This window comes from Plectropomus leopardus, chromosome 13 (genome assembly GCF_026936395.1).
Source record: "Plectropomus leopardus strain MGB_pleo_1.0 chromosome 13, ASM2693639v1, whole genome shotgun sequence".
In the NCBI taxonomy this organism is placed as follows: domain Eukaryota; kingdom Metazoa; phylum Chordata; class Actinopteri; order Perciformes; family Serranidae; genus Plectropomus; species Plectropomus leopardus.
Genome location: NC_142188.1, coordinates 3,263,782 through 3,283,192, shown reverse-complemented (window position 1 = coordinate 3,283,192; position 19,411 = coordinate 3,263,782). Strand labels below are relative to the sequence as shown.

The window sequence follows — 19,411 nt, the reverse complement described above, 5'->3', positions numbered from 1 at the left end:
CCCTCATCTGCTACTCTACTGGTGCTAAAGCTCAACAACAGCTGGCTCTGTCTGATTCACACACACACACACACACACACACACACACACACACACACACACACACACACACACACACACACACACACACACACACACTACCCTAATGTCCTCGTCTCTGGTTGATGCTGCTGGGTTGCCAGTTTCTTGCAGAGACAGCACTCAACATCTCTATAGCTCCTGCACTGAACACAAATTTACAAAGAGCTCCTGCTGTTGCGTCCTGCTCAGAGACTGTATATCAAATCCCCAAAATTAGGGACAGAAAGAGAGAGCGAGAGAGAGAGAGAGAGAGAGAGAGAGAGAGAGAGAGGGGCGAAACATTATCAGTTGGGACATAAGAGATCACCTTCACCAGGAAACAACAGCACTGGTTGTTTGTTCACGTGCTGAAGACAAACAATTTTACAGTTTTCTGACAAGCGACCTCTTGTGATAATAAACTAATTTAATCTGAAAAACATGTTTTAAAGCTGAGCCACAAAACAGGTCATTTGTCCGCCAGTAACAACACAACTAAAATGGAAAATGCATGTCAAGTCCCTGCAGCCTCTTTGTATTACCCTGATCTCTTTTTGTGCCATATTTGAGTGAAATCCCTCGAGGTGTTCTTGCGATATCGTGTTCGCAATAATAGAATGGACAGACGGACGGACCACCTGAAAACACAACACCTCAGGACACGCGTGCTGCCAGCACAGAGGTCTAAAAATGATGAGGATTTAAGTTAAAACTACGTTTGTCAGGGGCCGGTTGCAGCAGACCCATACATGTACTGAGGATTTTAGGAGGTTTCTCAAATTTCAGGGCATTTCTAGGATTTTCAGAGGTTTTTTAGGACTTTAGGACATTTCTTGGATTTTAGGACATTTTAGGACTTTAGTACATTTCTTGGATTTTAGGACATTTCTAGGACTATAGGACATTTCTCAGATTTTAGGGTGTCTCAAGGATTTTAGGACATTTTTGGAATTGAGACATTTCTAAAATTTCAGAACATTTCTTGGATTTAAGGACATTTTTTTAATTTTAGGCTGTATCTTGGATTTTAGGCCATTTTTAGGACTTAAGGACATTTCTTGGATTTGAGGACGTTTCTAGGACTTAAGAACATTTCTCTGATTTTAGGGTGTTTCAAGGATTTTAGGACAGTTTTCAGATTTTAGGGCATTTCAAGGATTTTAGGACATTAGGGTCTTAGCTAGGATCTGTCTCGGCGGGTGTGGGGACTCCCACTGATAAAAAAGCTCTGTTTTGATGCTGTTTTATGCACTCTAGCACCTTTCGTATACTAGAAGTACAAAAACAATTCCCAGTGTGTTTTTTTTATTGTGAATTAGATCATGCTTTGGGGGCCACACAGCACCCTTTGGGGGGGCGGATTTGGCCTGCAGGCCTTAAGTTGAGTATCATTGCTCTACGCAGTAACTTGCCTATATCCATCTGTGGGTCGGCTGTTGTTTGTGTGAATGGATGAATGGTTTGCAGCAGTCAAAATATTTGTTAGCCTGCTTTCAAAAGTCGGCTAGTATTCACCTGCATTTACCTTGAAGTGCTTTTGTCTGGTTTTTATTTTACTGGAAGAAAAGAATCGCTGCACTGGAAAGAAAATGCTGAGATAACACTATTTCATAACTTTAACACTAGAGAAACTAATCCTCCAGAATTCATATCAGGCTCTTCTCTCCCTGTTTTAATAAATGTATAGCACATCCAGTGATAACTTATGTATCTGAGACCTTCCTGTTCTTGTAAGACTCTGGAAACCATGACAAGTTATGCGTAACCCAAAAAGAAACAAACACTAGATCGAGCTGAACCTGCGAAAAATGACGAAACCTCACAAAACATCCTCAAGACCCAACAGCAACGTTTGACTTGTGTGGTGTTTCCGTCTCACGACCAGCATGACTGAGAGTCTGCACCGACAGCTGGAGAGAGAGCCAGTGAGGCGGTGCAGCGCGAGATGGAGACAGCGAGCTACTGATGTGAATCATGCTAAATTTATGGAAGCAATAAAACTGTTGGGCGTGAGGTGCCGGTGGCAGAGGAGCATTATACGCTGAAGCACCGGGTAGCAAAAGATAACAAGCACAAGAAGAGAGAATATGAGCCCAAGTCTTTGCCTGCAAGACGATTCAGAGGGCAGCATGGGACCCAAGTGGTCTGCTGGTGGTACCTCACAGAACCTGAGGACTTGCAGAAATAATCATTTTTAAGCTTTTAAGAGTTTGATCATTAGCACACAAAAAATCAGATGACTAAGAGGAGTGGAGTTAAAGGCACGAGATCATGAACGCGTGCAGTATGTACCTTACAGCGCTCCGACTATTCCTAAATCCTTGTTCACATTCAGACCAGAAAGACCAAACAACGTGCAACTTTACAAACTCCACATAAGCCAGAGAAATCTCTTTTTGTGCAGCACACACAACATGTGTTAGCTACTGGCTTTCACCTCATAAAAGGAAATCAGGTTTCCTCTTCACACAATATTTTATAAGTCAAGTCAAAATCACATCTCTTAATGATCTAAGTTTTTTTTAGCTTTGTGTCTTTTTTTTATTATTCTAAATCTGTGTCCATGAATTCTGCTAATTCTGACTTTTCAGGTTGCTGACTTCTATAACTTGTCCAGTGACTCAACATCTCATATTTGAGGAGGAAGAGTTTAAATATCCATCTCAACACGGCGAAATGGACAATTTGGTTTGATTTCTTGAAAAACACAGTAAGATTGCAATGAGCAACTTAGCAAGACACGGTCCAAACAAAAGAAAAAGTAACAAAGAAAACAAAAAGAAAAAGATGTATACATTTTTCTGTAACATAATTTTACATATGTCATACCAATGTATTCACAAATGTAATTGTACATATGTAATTACAATAATAATGAATAGTTCTAGACAACTTTCTTAGTTTTTTAGTCTTAGTCTTTTTAGAGAACAAATTAGGTAAATTTCTTGAAAATAATGTTTAATTATGTTAAATGTTTAATGTTAATTACAATAACTACAATCAGTGAATAGTTTCTGAGCCATGTTTCTAAAGTTGTTGTTTTTTTCTCCCTTTAAAAGATCAGGTCAATATCTTGTTCCTTTTGCAATATCTTGCAATTAGTAAAAAGTAGAAAGAAAATTACCTAAAAGAAAGTGAAACACAAGTATGGACATTTTTTTCTGTAACACAGTTTTCTGTCATTTTAAATTCCATAAAAAAATTAAATATGTAAGTAAAATAATTATGAATAGTTTTCTGGGCATTTTTCCCCCCTTTTAGAAAAAAAACCTAATTTTCAGGTCGATTCATTTTTAATATCTTATTCCTTTGGCTGATTTCTTGGAATATGCGGACACTTCTTGCCAAGTTGCTCACTGCTTTTTCCCAAACCTTTCAAATTCTTATCATTATTATTATTAAATTACCCTTTCAAAAGCAACCAAACCAATTTCTTTAGACCTTTGAGGATGAAACAGCTCGTAAACAAACACAGCACAAGAACACTTATGTCGATCCAGATTTTAAAGGGTTAACTCTCTCGTTATCCTCGACCATGACTGTTTAGGCGCCGCTATCTAAACTACACAACTGTGACAAAACTGTGTGTGCACCTCTTCCAGGTGTTTCTACCTGCCAGCGAGCGCGCTCCAGCACAGCCCTTCAGTGACAAACGGACTAAAAACCGTTTAGAAAACATCAGTCTTTCTCTGCGCCGAAATAAAAACCGACCAGAAATCAACAGAGCAAAGACTCTCAGGACGAGCATAAAAACACGCAGGTTTCCCGTCAGCCTCTTAAATGCATGCTGGCCTCTGAGGGACGAAAAAGTCCAAACAGACATCCAACACGTTGAAGGTTGGCGCGGGTGTGTTTTGATTTGTGCGGGACAAGGTGAACGCTACATTCAGAGAAAAGGACACTAATGCCCTGCACACACACACACACACACACACACACTTCATCCAGATTTGACAAGGTTAGTTAATCATCTGTCACGGGGACGGGGGGGGACGGACAGACTCCCCTCTCTTCTCCTCTGTCTGTCCTCCATCTCTTTCTCTATTCATCCCTCCATCTCCTTCTCTATTCCTTCATCGTCTCTGTGTCCAAGGGCGACTGTCCTCTTCCACCCATATTAACCTTGTATATCTCTCCACATGGTCTTCTCTCCTTTTCTTTGTCTCCCTTTCCTCCTCCGTCTCCCCCTCTCCCTCCCTCACTCCTCTTTACAACCCTGTGAGCCGAGGCCTTCTGTCCTCCCTGGTCCATCTCTCTATCATTCAGTCCTCTAATCGGCCACACATCATTGCCTCCCAGTCATTTAGCCCAAGGTAAATCTACTGGTCCTCTTTGAAAAGAGAGACAGAGAGAGATGGAGAGAGGAAGAGGGATGAGTGGACTGATGGACGGATGGACGGAGGGGTGGAAATATGACACAGAGACTCTCTGTGAACTGTGAGAGGGAACGACAGAAGTGTGGAGGAAGTAAGAGAAGTGAGTGGAGAGGAAGAAAGGCGAAAAGGTAGAGAGGGAGAGAAAGACGTAGAAATGAGGGAAAGAAAAATGTTGAGTAAATAAAAAGTGAAAGAAAAGAAAAGAAGATAAGATAACAGACGCGACAAGAAGAGATGAGATGAGAGGAGACGACAAGACGAGACTGTAAGACATAACGAGGCAAGACGAGATAAAAAAGACGAGAAGTGATGAGACGAGAGGAGAGGAGAGGAGAGGAGACGAGAGGAGAGGAGAGGAGACGAGAGGAGAGGAGTAGGAGAGGAGAGGAGAGGAGAGGAAAGGAGCAGGAGGAGGAGAGGAGAGGAGAGGAGAGGAGAGGAGAACCATCATGAACCATCAGAGGAAAGGAGGCATTAAAGGTGAAGAATGGAGTCTGTGTGGACAAAGACAGCTGAGACACTGTGACCAGGTGATGTTAAAGACAGCAGGAGAAAGAGAGACAGAGGACGGAGAGAATTAAAAAATACTGCAAAGGAGGCCAACGTAGGAGAGAAAGAGCACGAGAGGCCGTCCTGCACAGAGGCGACGAGCGGCGTGCATCTATCAGCGCCACGCTCGTTGCGAAAAGCCGCCAGGGACGGCGACACCAGTCAACTCAGGAAATAAGAAAATGATTAAGAGCGATTTAATGTCACGCCGCCGCCAAGCCAAAACGCACATCTGTCACAGCGAGACTGATGTTACTGCGCCTCCTTCTCACTTCTCCGCAGCAGTCAGTCACTCATTATTACACTGATGTTTTTTAGGCCCATATCGAACCCCCCCGAGCCCCCACATCACACGCACCATCCCATCTCTGCTTTCTATCATCACGCTCGCACATAATCTGTCCTTAACAACTGCAGCTGTGGGATTTGCTGTGATTATTAACATATGACGCAAAAAAAAAAAAAAACAAAGCTGCTGACAGGCAGATTTCACCCAGGAAAACATGGATGCACCTCTGTGCAGCCTGCACCTCTGTGCAGCATGCACCGTGCTTCTCTCAGAACACACTGCTGTCCAAACAACACCCGTAGTTTCCCTTTTCACTGCTCCACCACACAAAAACAACAAAACAAAGCCCTCACCCACAGCTTTTAAACACTGCCCCCATTAGGTTGTTTGTGTCCATTACACTGTTTTGGACATTTCTGCAGCAGGTTATACCTTTTTTAATTCACTACCATAAAAGAAATTAAGAGCAACACGCGGGGGCAATAGCTTTAACCCTTTGAAATCTGAGCAAAGTGATTTATTTTAAAAAAAAAATTTAAAACCCAATAAGCAACCAAAGAAATGACTGCAAAATTTACAATAAATTAGTAAAAAGTAAATTACTAAAAAAAATTTAAAAAACCAATGAATCAAAACAAAGACAAAAATAACATGGAAAAGTGCTTAAAAAATTCATAATAATTCAGTCACATGATTTTTTTGTAATCATGATTAAAAAATATTTTTTTATTTACTTGAAAGAAAAGAAAAAAGTTGTAAAAACTAACAATTCTGTAGCATCATTTTAATTATGACATTTTTATAATTATAAATATGTATTTTTCCTGTTTTTTTCCCTGGACATTTTCCCTAGCTTTTTTTAGATATGTTTTTAATTAGTAATGAAAAGTTGAAGTGCTTAAAAACTCTAAATACAATACAAAATTAGCATTATTCTAAATAGTTTTTCTTTTTTTTCCTGGACATTTTCACTAGCTTTAAAAAAAAGAAAGTTCTCTAAATCTACTAATTTCTTGCATGTTGTGCATTGCCTTTTTTGCCATGACTTTGAAGGACATCAAACCAATTTGCTCAGAGTTTAAAAGTTCAAATTCTTGTGAAAGGCATCTCAAAGCAGCGAAATAGAAGTGATTTTGCTCCAGCTTTCAAAGGGTCAAGGATGAGGACAAATCTGCAGCTATAAATAAGCATAAAACAAAGTAAAGATCTGTGACCTTTGCACTTACCGTTGCATTTGCCTCCGTTGGTGGGGTCGCCATAGTAACCGGGCATGCAGCTCTGGCAGTGCATCCCTGCTGTCAGGTTTCCACAGTGCTCGCACACGCTGCCGTTCACACACCTGCTGTGGCCGTTACACTGACACGCTGCGAGGACAGACAGACAGACAGACAGACAGACACACACACACACACACACACAAACACATAATGCACTTCATGAAATTCGGTTCAGTTTTTTGATAAAAGAGATGCCGACAGATTCTGTTTGTTTTTATTGTTCCAAGTGGCAGAATTCGGACCATCTGTTTCGGTGGTCCACTCACCGGGACATTCGATGAAAGCCCAGTTGTATCCTCGATCAGACGAACAGAGACTCTGATCCAGCAACATGTCCCTGTCTCGCAGTCTGTCTCGGTCTCGGGGCCCGGCCCTGGTGCCAGCGGGCTTCAGGGGGCCTCGGTAGGACCCCTCCATGCAAACACCTTTGCCAGTGTTACTGGGATCTCCACACCAGCCGCACTCCGTCCTCTCCAAACACTCTGCACACGTCCTCAGACCCGAACAGTTCTGGGCTGCAGAGGACAGACAAGAAGGACAGAGGAGGAAAAAAGGAGAAACTAGTTAGAGACAAGTGAGATGAAGTGTGTTGTTTTTGGTTTTGTTCACAAATACAAACTCATACTGTTGCACTAAAGCAGGGATACTCTACAAGTGGCCAGCAGGCAGTTAATAAACAATAATATTAATCAGTACATAATAAATGACTTGCCATCTTTCTATGTTTACTGTCCTCACTCATCTTTCTCAAGCAGCAAATCCAGTCCAAGCGTGTTTATGTCTGCTTTTTGTTTTTATTATATTTTATTTCTTTATTTTCTTTTTATTCTTTGGACTTTTGCTTGTGCTTGTTTGGCTTTTTTTGGGCTTTTTTAAGAAATATTTTTGAAATGTCAATAAAACACAGTTGCAAGATGACTGTGTTTCCACTTAATGATGTTACACAACTTCTCCTCACATGATAACATCCCAGTAACCATGGTGATGGATGCTCAAAACTTCAGCAGATTTATTTTTATTGCAGCCACCGCACTAGCCATCATTATTTCCAATCCAAGGCCACGTAGGCGAGCCCCTTATACGTGGGAGCAGCCACGTATGAGGGATTTCTTGGAGCTAATAGTCCACGATTTCACAGAGGAATTGTGGATCTAAAACTTTCGGATGATCCGCTCAACTTTCTCAGAGTTATGTGATGCAATAACAACTCTTGTAGCTCCTGCTGCATCATGGGAGCCAGTTCCTCCTGACAAGCACATAGACATAGCATCATGTGACCTAGAAAAGACAAGAAAGTGTTTTCCATTGCAGTTTTGTGAAGTATGGCTTTTTCAAATCACCTGAAATACCACCTTGTGAAAAACTTGCCATTTCACTCTTTCACTTTCACAAGTTAACACTGTGACTGAACAATCTCTGAATATTGCATTTAATTCCTCACAGACCTTTTTTGACATTTATCAGCTTTGATAAGTTGGCAGGCATTCTGTTTTTTGATACTACCTTCCTTATGCAAATGTAAACAGTAGCTATATCTTTATTTTTGCGACATTCGAATAGAAGATGTCCTTAACACACGTTGAAAGTAAAGCATATTTTGACCACAGTCCGTCCTTCACACTGTACTGCAGTTAATCCGAAGAGCTTCAAGCAAAGCAAAAACACAATAAACACCTCCAGTGATATAATCTACCTCCTCTAATACACTTAGCGTCTTTTGTTCTCACCTTTTCTTTGACCCTCTACATTTATAAAGAAATTGACTTTTGGTTCCTGCACCATTCCACGTTTTCAGAAATGCATTTGTATTCATAAAGTGGATGTGACATTCAGAAACACTTCACTGGTGCAAATTAAAAATGACACATTTCTTTTATGGTATGGCATTCTTGTAAAAGAAAACAAAATCTCCATGCCGGAGCCCTTTGTTGTTGACTGAATGTGGCGATATGTGACAAGAATAAGAAATCTTTTTTTTTATCTATTTTTTTCCGGAGAGGCCGGCCTTCCAAAGTTAACTTTACAGCTTGTTTTGAATCCTTCGCTCTTGTTTTGCTCTCGTCCTCAACTCGTCTTCCTGTCATAATAAATTTTGGTCTACAAAGCGAGGGTGGGGATACACACTCGCACAAAAAAGGTAGAACTCTGTTGGCGTGTGCACAAGAAACCAAAAGGTTGAGAGAAGTTATCCGAGGTGTTGTTGCTTATAACCCGGCGAGGTGATTCAAATGCAGCGTCAAGTGAAATTTGCATTTTCACCAGAAGTTGTTTCTCTTTTGAACACGAGCCATTTCCATAAGCCACAGATGTTCTCGCTGAACATGTATCTCTTTCTCTCTCTGCGTCCCTGCGAGCTGCTTGAAATACACCCGCTGTCCTCTGTATGTGTGTTTGCGAGCTCCCCCGTTGCATTATTCAACTCTTGCGATGCTGATGCATTTGTTCTCTCTCCCCCTTTATAATTACAAACTTCTCCTCTCCCTCTCTCAGATTCACTCTTTATCTCCTCTCTGCCACATTTTTATCCTCCTCTTTTGCATCTTTTTTTTTCTCTATTCACTAAGCCATCTTCCTCTCTTGTGCTCTTTCAGCGCCGCTTTCTTCGCCGCTCTTCTCCCTCGTTTCCCGTCATTTTGATTTCATTGGATTTTTTTTTTGTGTCTGACTTTAAACACACTTCAGGCACATGTGAAATCACAAAGAATTGAACGCTATTATTTTTTCTTCATCTTTTTGTCTCTCCCCTTGTGTGTTTCTGCCTTCTTTTACTTTCTTCCACTGGATCTCCACTATAGTCAATATTTCAAAGCGACGCAGTTCAACAGACTATCCCTAATCCACCACACCGTAGGGTTCCCTCCGCCAAAAAAGCACATATTTACATACCCAAGAGCAGACTTTAATATCCAATAAATATACTCTGCCTGTTTATCATTTTCAAATATGATTCCAATGGCAGGAAATTGGTAGCCTCTCTCTGTGAGCCCCTCGCTTTTCATGTGCCAAACCTTAACATTTTAATAAAATGCACTTCTTTGCATTATTCTTTGATTGAATAGATCCAATTTACACCCATTTTTGGGCAGGCATTTTGTGTCGCTCCAGGTCAAGTTATTAGACTCGCAGTGCCAGAACAATTTTGGTTTCACTCATTATGACCGAGTGTTGCTCAGAAAGGGTTGGCTCAACGGCTCTCTGCTTCACATTAACATGAACACCTGTCTGCGCCTGACTGGACTGTTCTCTGGATCCAGTTTATTAAAGGGACATTTTCACGATTTCAACCAGCTTCGTGTTTTTGTTTTCTATCATAACAGTGTGGGTGGTATGTGTCAGTAAAGTGTGGTAAACTTGAGTGAGTGCTAGATATCTATTCTCCCCCCACAGAAAAATACCAAAACACAACATCCGGCGGGGTTTGGCTGGCTCTCGGGCAGTTGTTTGAACTTTAGGCTGTAAATCTGCCTCTGTAAAATCCGACCAGACCGAAGCCGATCAAATGGTAAAACTAGGCAGCCCTGAGCGAACGTTAATCAATATTATCTTACTGTACTGCCTATTTCTCTCCTACAAAGTTTTCAGAAACATATTTTACTTCCATGTTTAGCTGAAACAGAAATAAACAGGAGTTTGTAACCAATTCATTTAAAGAAACTCCATCAACACATTTCTGTGATACAGCACTCATAAGAATGGAATAGACGTATGGACGGACAAAACATAAACATTACGTCTTCGGCCACGGATGTCACTGGTGCAGAGGCATATCAACAGACTGCCCGTTCCCAGTACGAATTCGTCACATAGCGCTGCTCTGTCAGTACTTTCAACACACGAGCGTGACGGCAAAAGCAAAGTTTCACGTCCAACTAGAACGTGGCTAGACGGCTACAGATGAGGTCACGCTCGGACAGAACCGGTGGCGTTGTTATCAGTAGCTGGTAGATGACTAGATGGCACAGCAAGCGTCCACATGCAATGCACACAGGCAGCAAAAATAAAAAAACCCGTCCAGATGGATCTGCTTGCATATGCATGAAACGCTGAACGACAGCGTCAGGTAATAACGCTGCCGGTAACCACGTAATATAAGAAGCACGAGTGCGCTTAAAGGGCACCAGGTGGGGAGGCGGATGAGTCCCACAAACAACTTTGGTGCAGAAGTCCTGAGTTCACTTACAATGTGCCTCCTTTGCCTAAACCTAACCATCATGACAGTCCATGATGCTTCACGGTAACGGGCTGCGTCATCCCACCGTGTGCATTTGTTGACATCACGGTAACGGCATCCAGGAGAGTAAACAGCTGACACAGACGGATACCTACGACGTCATCAGTAGACGCAGGGGGTTGCTCAATCGTACAAACTCTCTAAACTGACCCTCAGTTATCAAAACTTCAAGCACCTCTGTCCTAAAACACTGCTAAAGCTAGAAGCTAAGTTCACAAACTTTTGACCTTTTTGGATTTTTTGGATGCCAAAGATCAAGATGGATCTATTAATATTAGTCATGCTGACTTCAGCCTTGCAACCTTTAGTGCTATTTTGAATCTCTGGCAAAACATTTTGTTTTACCTCCTCTCCAATCTTCACCAATTTTGGGAAATGAGCCAGAAAAAAAATATGCTGCACATGCACGCTACCTCAGGCACCAAGCACAGTATCACTTTCCTGAGAAACTGTATTATTTTCTGGTTTTTAAACCTTTGGTGTAAACACTCAGTCAGTTAACTCGAGCTGCAAGAAAGATGAAGACTGTGAGGTTAGAGAGAGTACTGCATGATCGCTCTCATACCTTTAAATATATTCTGATGCAGAGTTAATCTCCACACACAGACTGCCTCCCTGAACACACATTGCAATATGCATTTGCAGCTTTGGACCGCGATTCATTTGAGAAACATGTCAAAATCAGTGACAGCGAATAGATCAAATATTTCCGGCATCTGTCTGCATGCCACATTTATGATGAAACGAGCCCCGAGGACACTAAATGACACGAGTAAAAGCAGCTCACACGCAAGCGAGAGACCAATCTCTGCATGCATGGAAAGCGTTAGATGTTCACTTATATAACTGTGTGTAGATAATATAATTTACCTGCTATGTTATCTTTGCCTGAGCTCATTCTTTAATAGCATTCCCACCTATCTGGCTTCATCTGTGTTCCACATGGAAAGAATTAAGAGAGGTTATTGCTTCATGTAGTCCTGCGCCTGCAGGGTTTACGAGGTTTTAGTTTTAGTTAACAGCAGCAAAGATTCAGCTGTACCTCGTGCTACTGCATGACATTACCTCCAGGCTGTTTCCAGAGCAAATGTTCTCTCGGATGGTGCCTGGATTTCACATGTGGCTGGAAAACATATTTCATGATTAAAAACTCAACATGTGATCTAATCATGGTACTAAACTATTGACTGACTTCTGGCTGGGTTTTTTTTTCATGGACACTGGCAATGATAAAAATACAGAAACTAATGATTTATGCACTTTACACTGCTTAAATATTAATGTTCCTCTAATTTCTTGTAAAAAGGATGATTATTACCTCCTGTGTTTGCAGCTCTGCAGCAGAGTAAACACACTCCTGTACTGATGACAGCAGGTGAGAGAAGAGGCATAACTGTAATTTAATTTCCATTTATTGCACTTTGCTACAATTGAATTATGAGTAACGGCTGGTAAATGTAACACGTGTACAGAGGAAAACTCTGCTTCATTTGTGAGACTGATGAACTTAAAGAAGTATGTTAGAGTTATAAAAGGCTCCTCACATAAAACCTGTCCGTCTATGCAGCAGAGAGATGCAAAAACTTGCATATACTTCACAATTTTTAAACTTTTTAAAAACTGACTAATAAATCTAAAACCTTGCATGACTAACCCCAAACCATCTTGATGGTGGAGTTGGTTGCTATGGTTGCTGTTGTGTTAACATGATCCCACCATGTGCATTTGTTTAAATCACAGTAACAACATCCTGAAATGTCTCCGGCAGATGCAGAAGGATACCAAAAACATCAGAAGTAGGTGCAGAAGGTCACTGACAGAGCTGCACCTTGTGTGTGAGAACCGTGTTGTGTGATACAAAGCTGATTCAAAATGGGCGAATTATCCCCTTAAGATGGAAAGTTACAAGTCAACAGATACATTTTAGTACCTACAGCCATGCTGGTTGAGTTTTAAAGAACGAGGTTTTGATAAACAGAATCTACTCAGTTTTCAAACCATCTTTGGTCAAAGTCGGGAAACACCGTATCTGTATGGTTTCTATCAACTTCATGTGAAAGACGATGAACACAAACTAGGTCAAAACCAGAAAGACGTGTTTGCATCTCAGCCAGCGCCACAAAACATCACTCGCTAAAAAAAAAAAATTTGCATCAAGGCTCTCTGAGTTGCCGTCGTCACTTGGAGACTGAGAGCCTTTTAAAGTTTTTTAAAGTTCTGTCAACAGGAAACATTAAGCGCAGCATCCTTTGGACTAATATATAGACATCCACCACATGCATTTCTCTATTTGTGCACCTTTCCAAAATCTTCCCAAAATATATGGCTCTATTGAAATCAAGAGATTCTTCATTGACATAAATAACCTGGAGGATACCTAAACACAACACATGTCACATGTTCTGAGGAACTTCGGCTATCTTGTCGCAGCAAAGAAGGATTGCTGGTTCCCGCTGGGGGAATTTTCATCTTATCAAAAATTCTCTCTGCACAATCGTCTCGGCGCCACGTTCTGTTCATCACACCGGGTTTGATATTTGGTGTCCCTGGATAGCACGTATCGTCTGGCTTCATCTTGTGTAATCCATTTGCTCCTACAGTACTTGACAGTTAGCAGCGCTGAAGCCAGCAGCACGTGGAGCCGCAGGCCCCCATACATAATACATCAAGTATAGGAGCCATAAGCTGCCTTCTCCTTCGCTCCGCTCCGAGCATGTGGAGCTACAACGAAGCAGACAGACGACATGTGCCAGGAAAATACACACACACGCACGCACGCACGCACGCACGCATCTGGTGAGGATTGCCTCAGAGAAAAAAATATTTCTCTGTGCAGCAAAACCAATATCAGATACAACAATGTAACCATCAAATCACCTCCTTCTGTGTGTGTGTGTGTGTGTGTGTGTGTGTGTGTGTGTGAGATTTAAACCACAATCAAATCACAGTTACTGACCACAAAAGAATAAAACATCTGTACACTGTAATCCGAGACAGGAAGACAGTTTTAGTAGTAGTGCTGGCTTTGTTTTCACTGGTCTGAGTGAGACAGGAAGGTGTTTCTCGTGCTGTGTTCACACCGAAACTCGATAAAAATGTTTGTGTTGCTTTACTCGCTCGTGTACAGCCACTGGAGTATTTCTGTATTATTTTGCAACTTGCAAAAATTCGCCCTCAATAGCTGTTGTTGTGCTTGCGTTAGTTTGGAGAGGCCGCTAACGGCTAACTTGGTTTTCAGTGAAATACAACAGCTGGATGTGAACACGCAGGCTCTGTGCTCTGCAGCAGAGTGAACAAGACGCTCTTTATCATTAATCAGACGGTCACGGCAGCATATTACACGCCCACCGTCGTTTACTTTCCACAATAAAGGACCAACTTATTACTCAGAGCATTTCACTACGAAGAAACTCAACAAAATAGCTTGCAAAGACACGTGTTTTCAGAGCTCACCATGTAACCTGACAGCGACATAGTTTGTCTTTCTTTTCTGGATCTCAGTAACGGCAAAGAATCTCAAACAGATCTTAACGCTGACAAGAGACAGCGTCAAGCAAAATTGTTGCTCAAGTTGTAAAATTTTAACTTGCACAATGAACGTAAAGATGCAAAGATGTGAAGACGCAAATTACACATTTTTTGCATCCAACGCGTCCATCAGGCCATTTAGCAGGAATTCATGAATTTGCATGTTTGCATTAAGTTTGTATGTAAACTGCACGTGGTTATATTTGGGCAACAAAAGCACTTGCTGCCAAGGATGGTTAGGATTAAAATTGGAAACATAGAAAAGATTTATATTTTTATTTTCTTATTTTGTGTATATACTTGGTACTTTTTTTTAGACACTACGCACAAAAATGGGCTTGCAGGAAATTCACTGAATGTTCACTTGTATATTTTTTTAATGAATTTTACATGTGATTATGTACTTATTTATGGATGTACTTTGAAACGTACTTTTCACATTATTGGTCACATAACTGTTCACAAATGTATGTCTTGCAGTGTCACTCTAGTCTGATAATGAGCTGTGCTGCTCGAAACGTCACTTCTACTTTGGTGCATTAATAAGTGATAACTGAGCCCTTTTTTTGCCTTTTGACTAGTAAAGTTTTTGTGTGCATCGGTTTGCTTTTTTCCAAATTACCAATAACAAACTATAGCCACAGATAGACAACAAACATAAACAAAATACTTTTTCACTAACCAAAGGAAGCGAAGCTTGTTTTTAATGTCACTAATATTTCATTTGGAAGAGTTAAGGTGTATTTTATTCTGCAGTTCAACAAGTTTCTGGCAGAAAAAAAGTCAAAGTATCCCCTGAGTCCAAACTTTTTATTGCTGTTTCCTGTCTTTTGTCTGACAAATAGTCAATTTGTAGCAAAGTGTTCTTGTTTTGGAGGAGTTAAGGATGCAGCTTCAAAAAGTTTTAGATTTTTTTTTTTTAATCTAGTGACTGGTGATTATTATTCCTTGCTGGTGCCAGTAGTCTGAGAGCAGACAGCTCTCCAGCCTACTGTTAGCCAGCCAAGATTGTTTTTTTCCCTTTTTTCGTTTTAGCTTCGGAGCTTACATAATGCCACTTTTTCCTCATCCTCTCTCCATTTTTATTATTCATATCTCAGTTTGGTGGCAGAAGGTGTGTAGGAGGCTTTTGTTCTGACACTTTTTTGTAGATTTGTTGCTCAAAGTATGGCATTCAGAATCTGACATATTAAACATTTCAAATTCTCCGTCACAGCATTATTGCTGCTTTACCATCCATCACTCTCTGTGTTTAACTTTCTGCTTCACTTCTCTTGTTTATGGATTAATGGTGCCTTGTTTTTTGGAAAGCAGGCCTGCAGGCTGCAGCTGAAGGATTCATGACCTCAGCTTTGGTAGCTGCTTTCTCAAAAGAACTATTGCTTGTCTGAGGATCCAATTTGAACTGGGTCATTTCTTTATCGGATAAATTTGGCCCGAGGCTTTGTGTATCATTCCCATTTTTCATGTCGGCTCGAGGCTAACTACACACTCCTCAACTCTTGCAATAATTAGCTCCAGTGTTGCCCCAGCAGTCTGATTTGGAAGTTTTTGGAGCTCCTTTGATAGTTAGCAGATTTTTCAGTCCCGGCCTAATTGTGCCGTTCTAGCTTCTCTCTGATAAAATGGACTTTCTTTGGCTTATGTGACAGTTTTGAGTTTCATTCTGCCTCCCACCTCTCCGCCTCCAGCGTCTCCCTAAAGGTTGTGCACCTGCAGCTATACGGCAGCGAATATGGCAACTGTAAATTAGTGTTTAAATTAAAGATGTTGTCGGATCAGCTCCTCTCTGCATAGCTCGTGAGGTCAGTGTTTGCTTCTGGTGTATTTCAGGCAGCAGTAACCGCAGACGCCCACGTTCAGATGTTTATCCAGCATCTATACTGTTGCTACTGCTGGCGCTTGATTTTTCATTATTGTTCCGCAGATAGAAAGATACAGAAAGCTGAGTTTAATAAGCTCCTGCTTTTGGGGACGGAGACTGACTGCAGTGATAACTTCGCAAACCAGGAGCTTAGCTCCTAACAGCTGCATCAACAACCTGTCAATCAATACCAATGCAATTACAAAGTAGATATCATCATCTTCATCATCATCATCATCATCATCATCACTAGGCGAGTTTCCATTTTAGATTTGTGCAAAACTTAAACAATATTTTTAAAATGTCAATAAAACACGATTGCCAGATGACTGCGTTTATACTGAGTGAAATTATGAGACTTCTCCTCTGGTGATAACATCCCAGTAACCATGGCGATGGATGTTCAAAACATTAGCAGCTTTATTTCTATTGCAGCCACCGCACGAGCCGTCATTATGTATGAGGGATTTCTGGGAGCTGATAGTCCACGATTTCACAGAGGAACTGTGGATTCAAAACTTCCAGATGATCCGCTCAACTTTCTCAGAGTTATGTGATGCAATAACAGCTCTCGTAGCTCCTGCTGCATCATGGGAGCCAGTTCCTACTGACAAGCACATAGACATAGCATCATGTGACCTGGAAAAGCCAAAAAAAGTGTTTCCAATTCATTTTTGTGAAATGTGGCTTTTTCAAAGCGCCTGACAAACCACCTCACGTAAGTGTAAAAACTTTTTTGCAGTTTTTTCAAAACTGACATGTTTCCATGAGGCGTGTTTTATATTCAGATTTCAATTTGTGCAATTTTAGGGTTAATGGAAACCCACCTAGTGAAGAGTCGTCCTCATGCCACCACAGGAAACTCTTTTATACGACCCAACTGCAGTCTATTACACAGAACTGTCTTCGTTCTCCAGACGTAATTGAGCAGTGACATCTTTTTGTCGTGTTTGCTCTGGGCTGAAACAATGACTGCGGTTAAAGTGCTGCTTTTCAACTCTGATTTGAAGCTGCAAATCAGCAACACAGCCACCAATCAGCTCACAGATCATAAGTAATTACAGAACTTTCTCACTGCAAACTTGTGAAATAGTGCCGCTCTGTCAGCGTACCAACATGACACCAAATTCCACCTTCTGCGTCCAACCGGAACACGGCTGGACAGCGTCACATGAAAACGCGCTCTGACAGAACCATTGTTATTATATGCTGGCAGGCAGCCGGACAGGCATGAGTTTTCAGCAGTTAGGCAGGAAATCCCTTCATGTCACCTTAAAAAACAACAGAAATAATCAGAAACTGCAAATCTGAAAGGTTGCAGCAGCACACGGCAGCTTTGCCACATTTTGTCTGTTTCCATGGCTCATGATCTCTTGTCCCTCACATGCACACATCCACGTGCACAATCAGAACCGCGTGGAGAAGCAGAGGTGACAGTGAAAAAACCTCCTGCGTCCCCTGGGAGGTGTTAATACGAGAGGAATGTTCAGAGACGGCAGCGAGGACTTCATATCGAGTCAGTCGTGTGTCATGGTAGCTGATCGATTTTCTGCCCTGTAGCTACAGGAGAGGTGGCACCGCCTCGCTGTCGAGTGTGTGTTTGTGTCATTGTGTGTGTGCGTGAGAGGCAGTGACCTGACTGCTGATAAGACAGGAATCAATAGGAGTCTATAATGACTCCATGTTCACACAACTTACTCATCGCAGCATCATCACAGGTGTGAGTGGAGTCCTAAACGTCCCCTCATCCATTTATCTGTATATTTATCTATCTGTAGATGATCAGCGCTCACATATTTAGACGTCTATGCTTTCTCATCCAACATTATTTCACAATCAAATGACACAATCGCATCCTAAAACTGTTTGCTCATCTTGCTTTCCTGTTGACACCTCAAAATACACCTCCATATTTAGTCTAAAAACATCATTTTTGTAACTTATTTTCTTTTGTTTAAAAAAAAAAACAAAACGTAGGTTTTATTAGGGGCAAACAGCACATTGCAAACACTTTCCAAACTTTTTCTAACAAATTTAGCTGATTTTTCTGACCTTTGTTAATTACAGAAAAGACAAATGTGCTTCTGCTGAAAGCTGATACAGGATTTCTCACTTGAGTCACAAATAAGGATAAAGTTAGCCACATGGCTGCTGGCAAATCGAAGCACTGAGAATTTAATTTGGTGAGCAAAGATCATGGACCTCTCCAGACTGTCAACTTATACGCTTAAAAAAAAGACAGACAAAGCACTAAAATCTTCCAAAAAAGTAATACTAGAAAAGAAACGTCCATTATGTAACAGTAAATTAATATTTTGCATGCACTTAAATATCAATGTAGAGAGTAACTGGGGCTGCAAAATACTGTCAATATCGAATCTTGGTTCTGATCTGAGTCATATATATATATATATATATATATATATATATATATATATATATATATATATATATTTATACACACACACACACACACACATATATATATAAGTTGCATGTAGTACTTTAAAAGTTTTTTTTTCATTTAAAAACATAGTGGCAACATGACAGAAACCTGGAATTTAAAGGGTTAAAATTCTGAAAATTGATGAATATTCATTCATTAACACCCCACCGCGCGGTCTCACCTGCACAGTCCTGCGTCTGCCACTCCAGACACTGTCCGTAGGGGAAGGAGATGACGTACGCAGAGGAGTCGACGCAGCGCTGCGTGCTGCTGCACCACATGCACTCCATGGCCTGGCTGGTGCAGTTGGCACAGCTGGTGCGCAGAGAGCAGGGCGTCCTGCAGGGACGAGCACTTTGACTCTGCGGGCTCCCTGAGGAGAGGGACAAAGATGGGGGAAAGTCAGAAACTCACATTTTAGAAACAGGATGTGAGATTGAGTTATGAAAGAAAGATTTAAGTTCAATTTCAAGTACTATTTCTTTTGGCATTTTCTGTATTGATTTAGTTAACGACACAACAATGTAATACAACGTAAATGCTGTAACACCTATTGTGTCTTTTTTTATTTCATCTGCTGCATCACAGAGCAAAGGATTCATTTCATACAGCTTCCTTTTGTTTTCTTACTTTTAGGTTTATCCATTTTAATATCACAGAAAGCATCAGTGAAGTTAAGAAATGTGAAAGAACTAATTACTGTAATCCTTCTTGGTGTGTCTCGTGTGTTAATACTTTTTGTTTTGGCCCAAGAGTTCATTTAACCCTTTGAAACCTGAGCACATTGGTTT

At 41.0% G+C, this 19,411-nt stretch overlaps 1 protein-coding gene across 4 annotated transcripts in view; it reads right to left on the bottom strand.

Moving 5' to 3' along the window:
* The window catches only part of atrnl1a (attractin like 1a), a 293,068-nt gene that overhangs the window by 192,655 nt on the left and 81,002 nt on the right, over positions 1-19,411 (bottom strand). For all 4 annotated transcript variants that reach the window (XM_088086416.1, XM_088086417.1, XM_088086420.1 and 1 more), the window contains 3 exons: positions 18,802-18,993; positions 6,818-7,066; positions 6,501-6,638 (listed from right to left, as the gene is read on the bottom strand). In XM_088086416.1, coding sequence (XP_087942542.1) covers positions 6,501-6,638; positions 6,818-7,066; positions 18,802-18,993 — 579 coding nt within the window. The remainder of the gene's footprint in view (positions 1-6,500; positions 6,639-6,817; positions 7,067-18,801; positions 18,994-19,411) is intronic.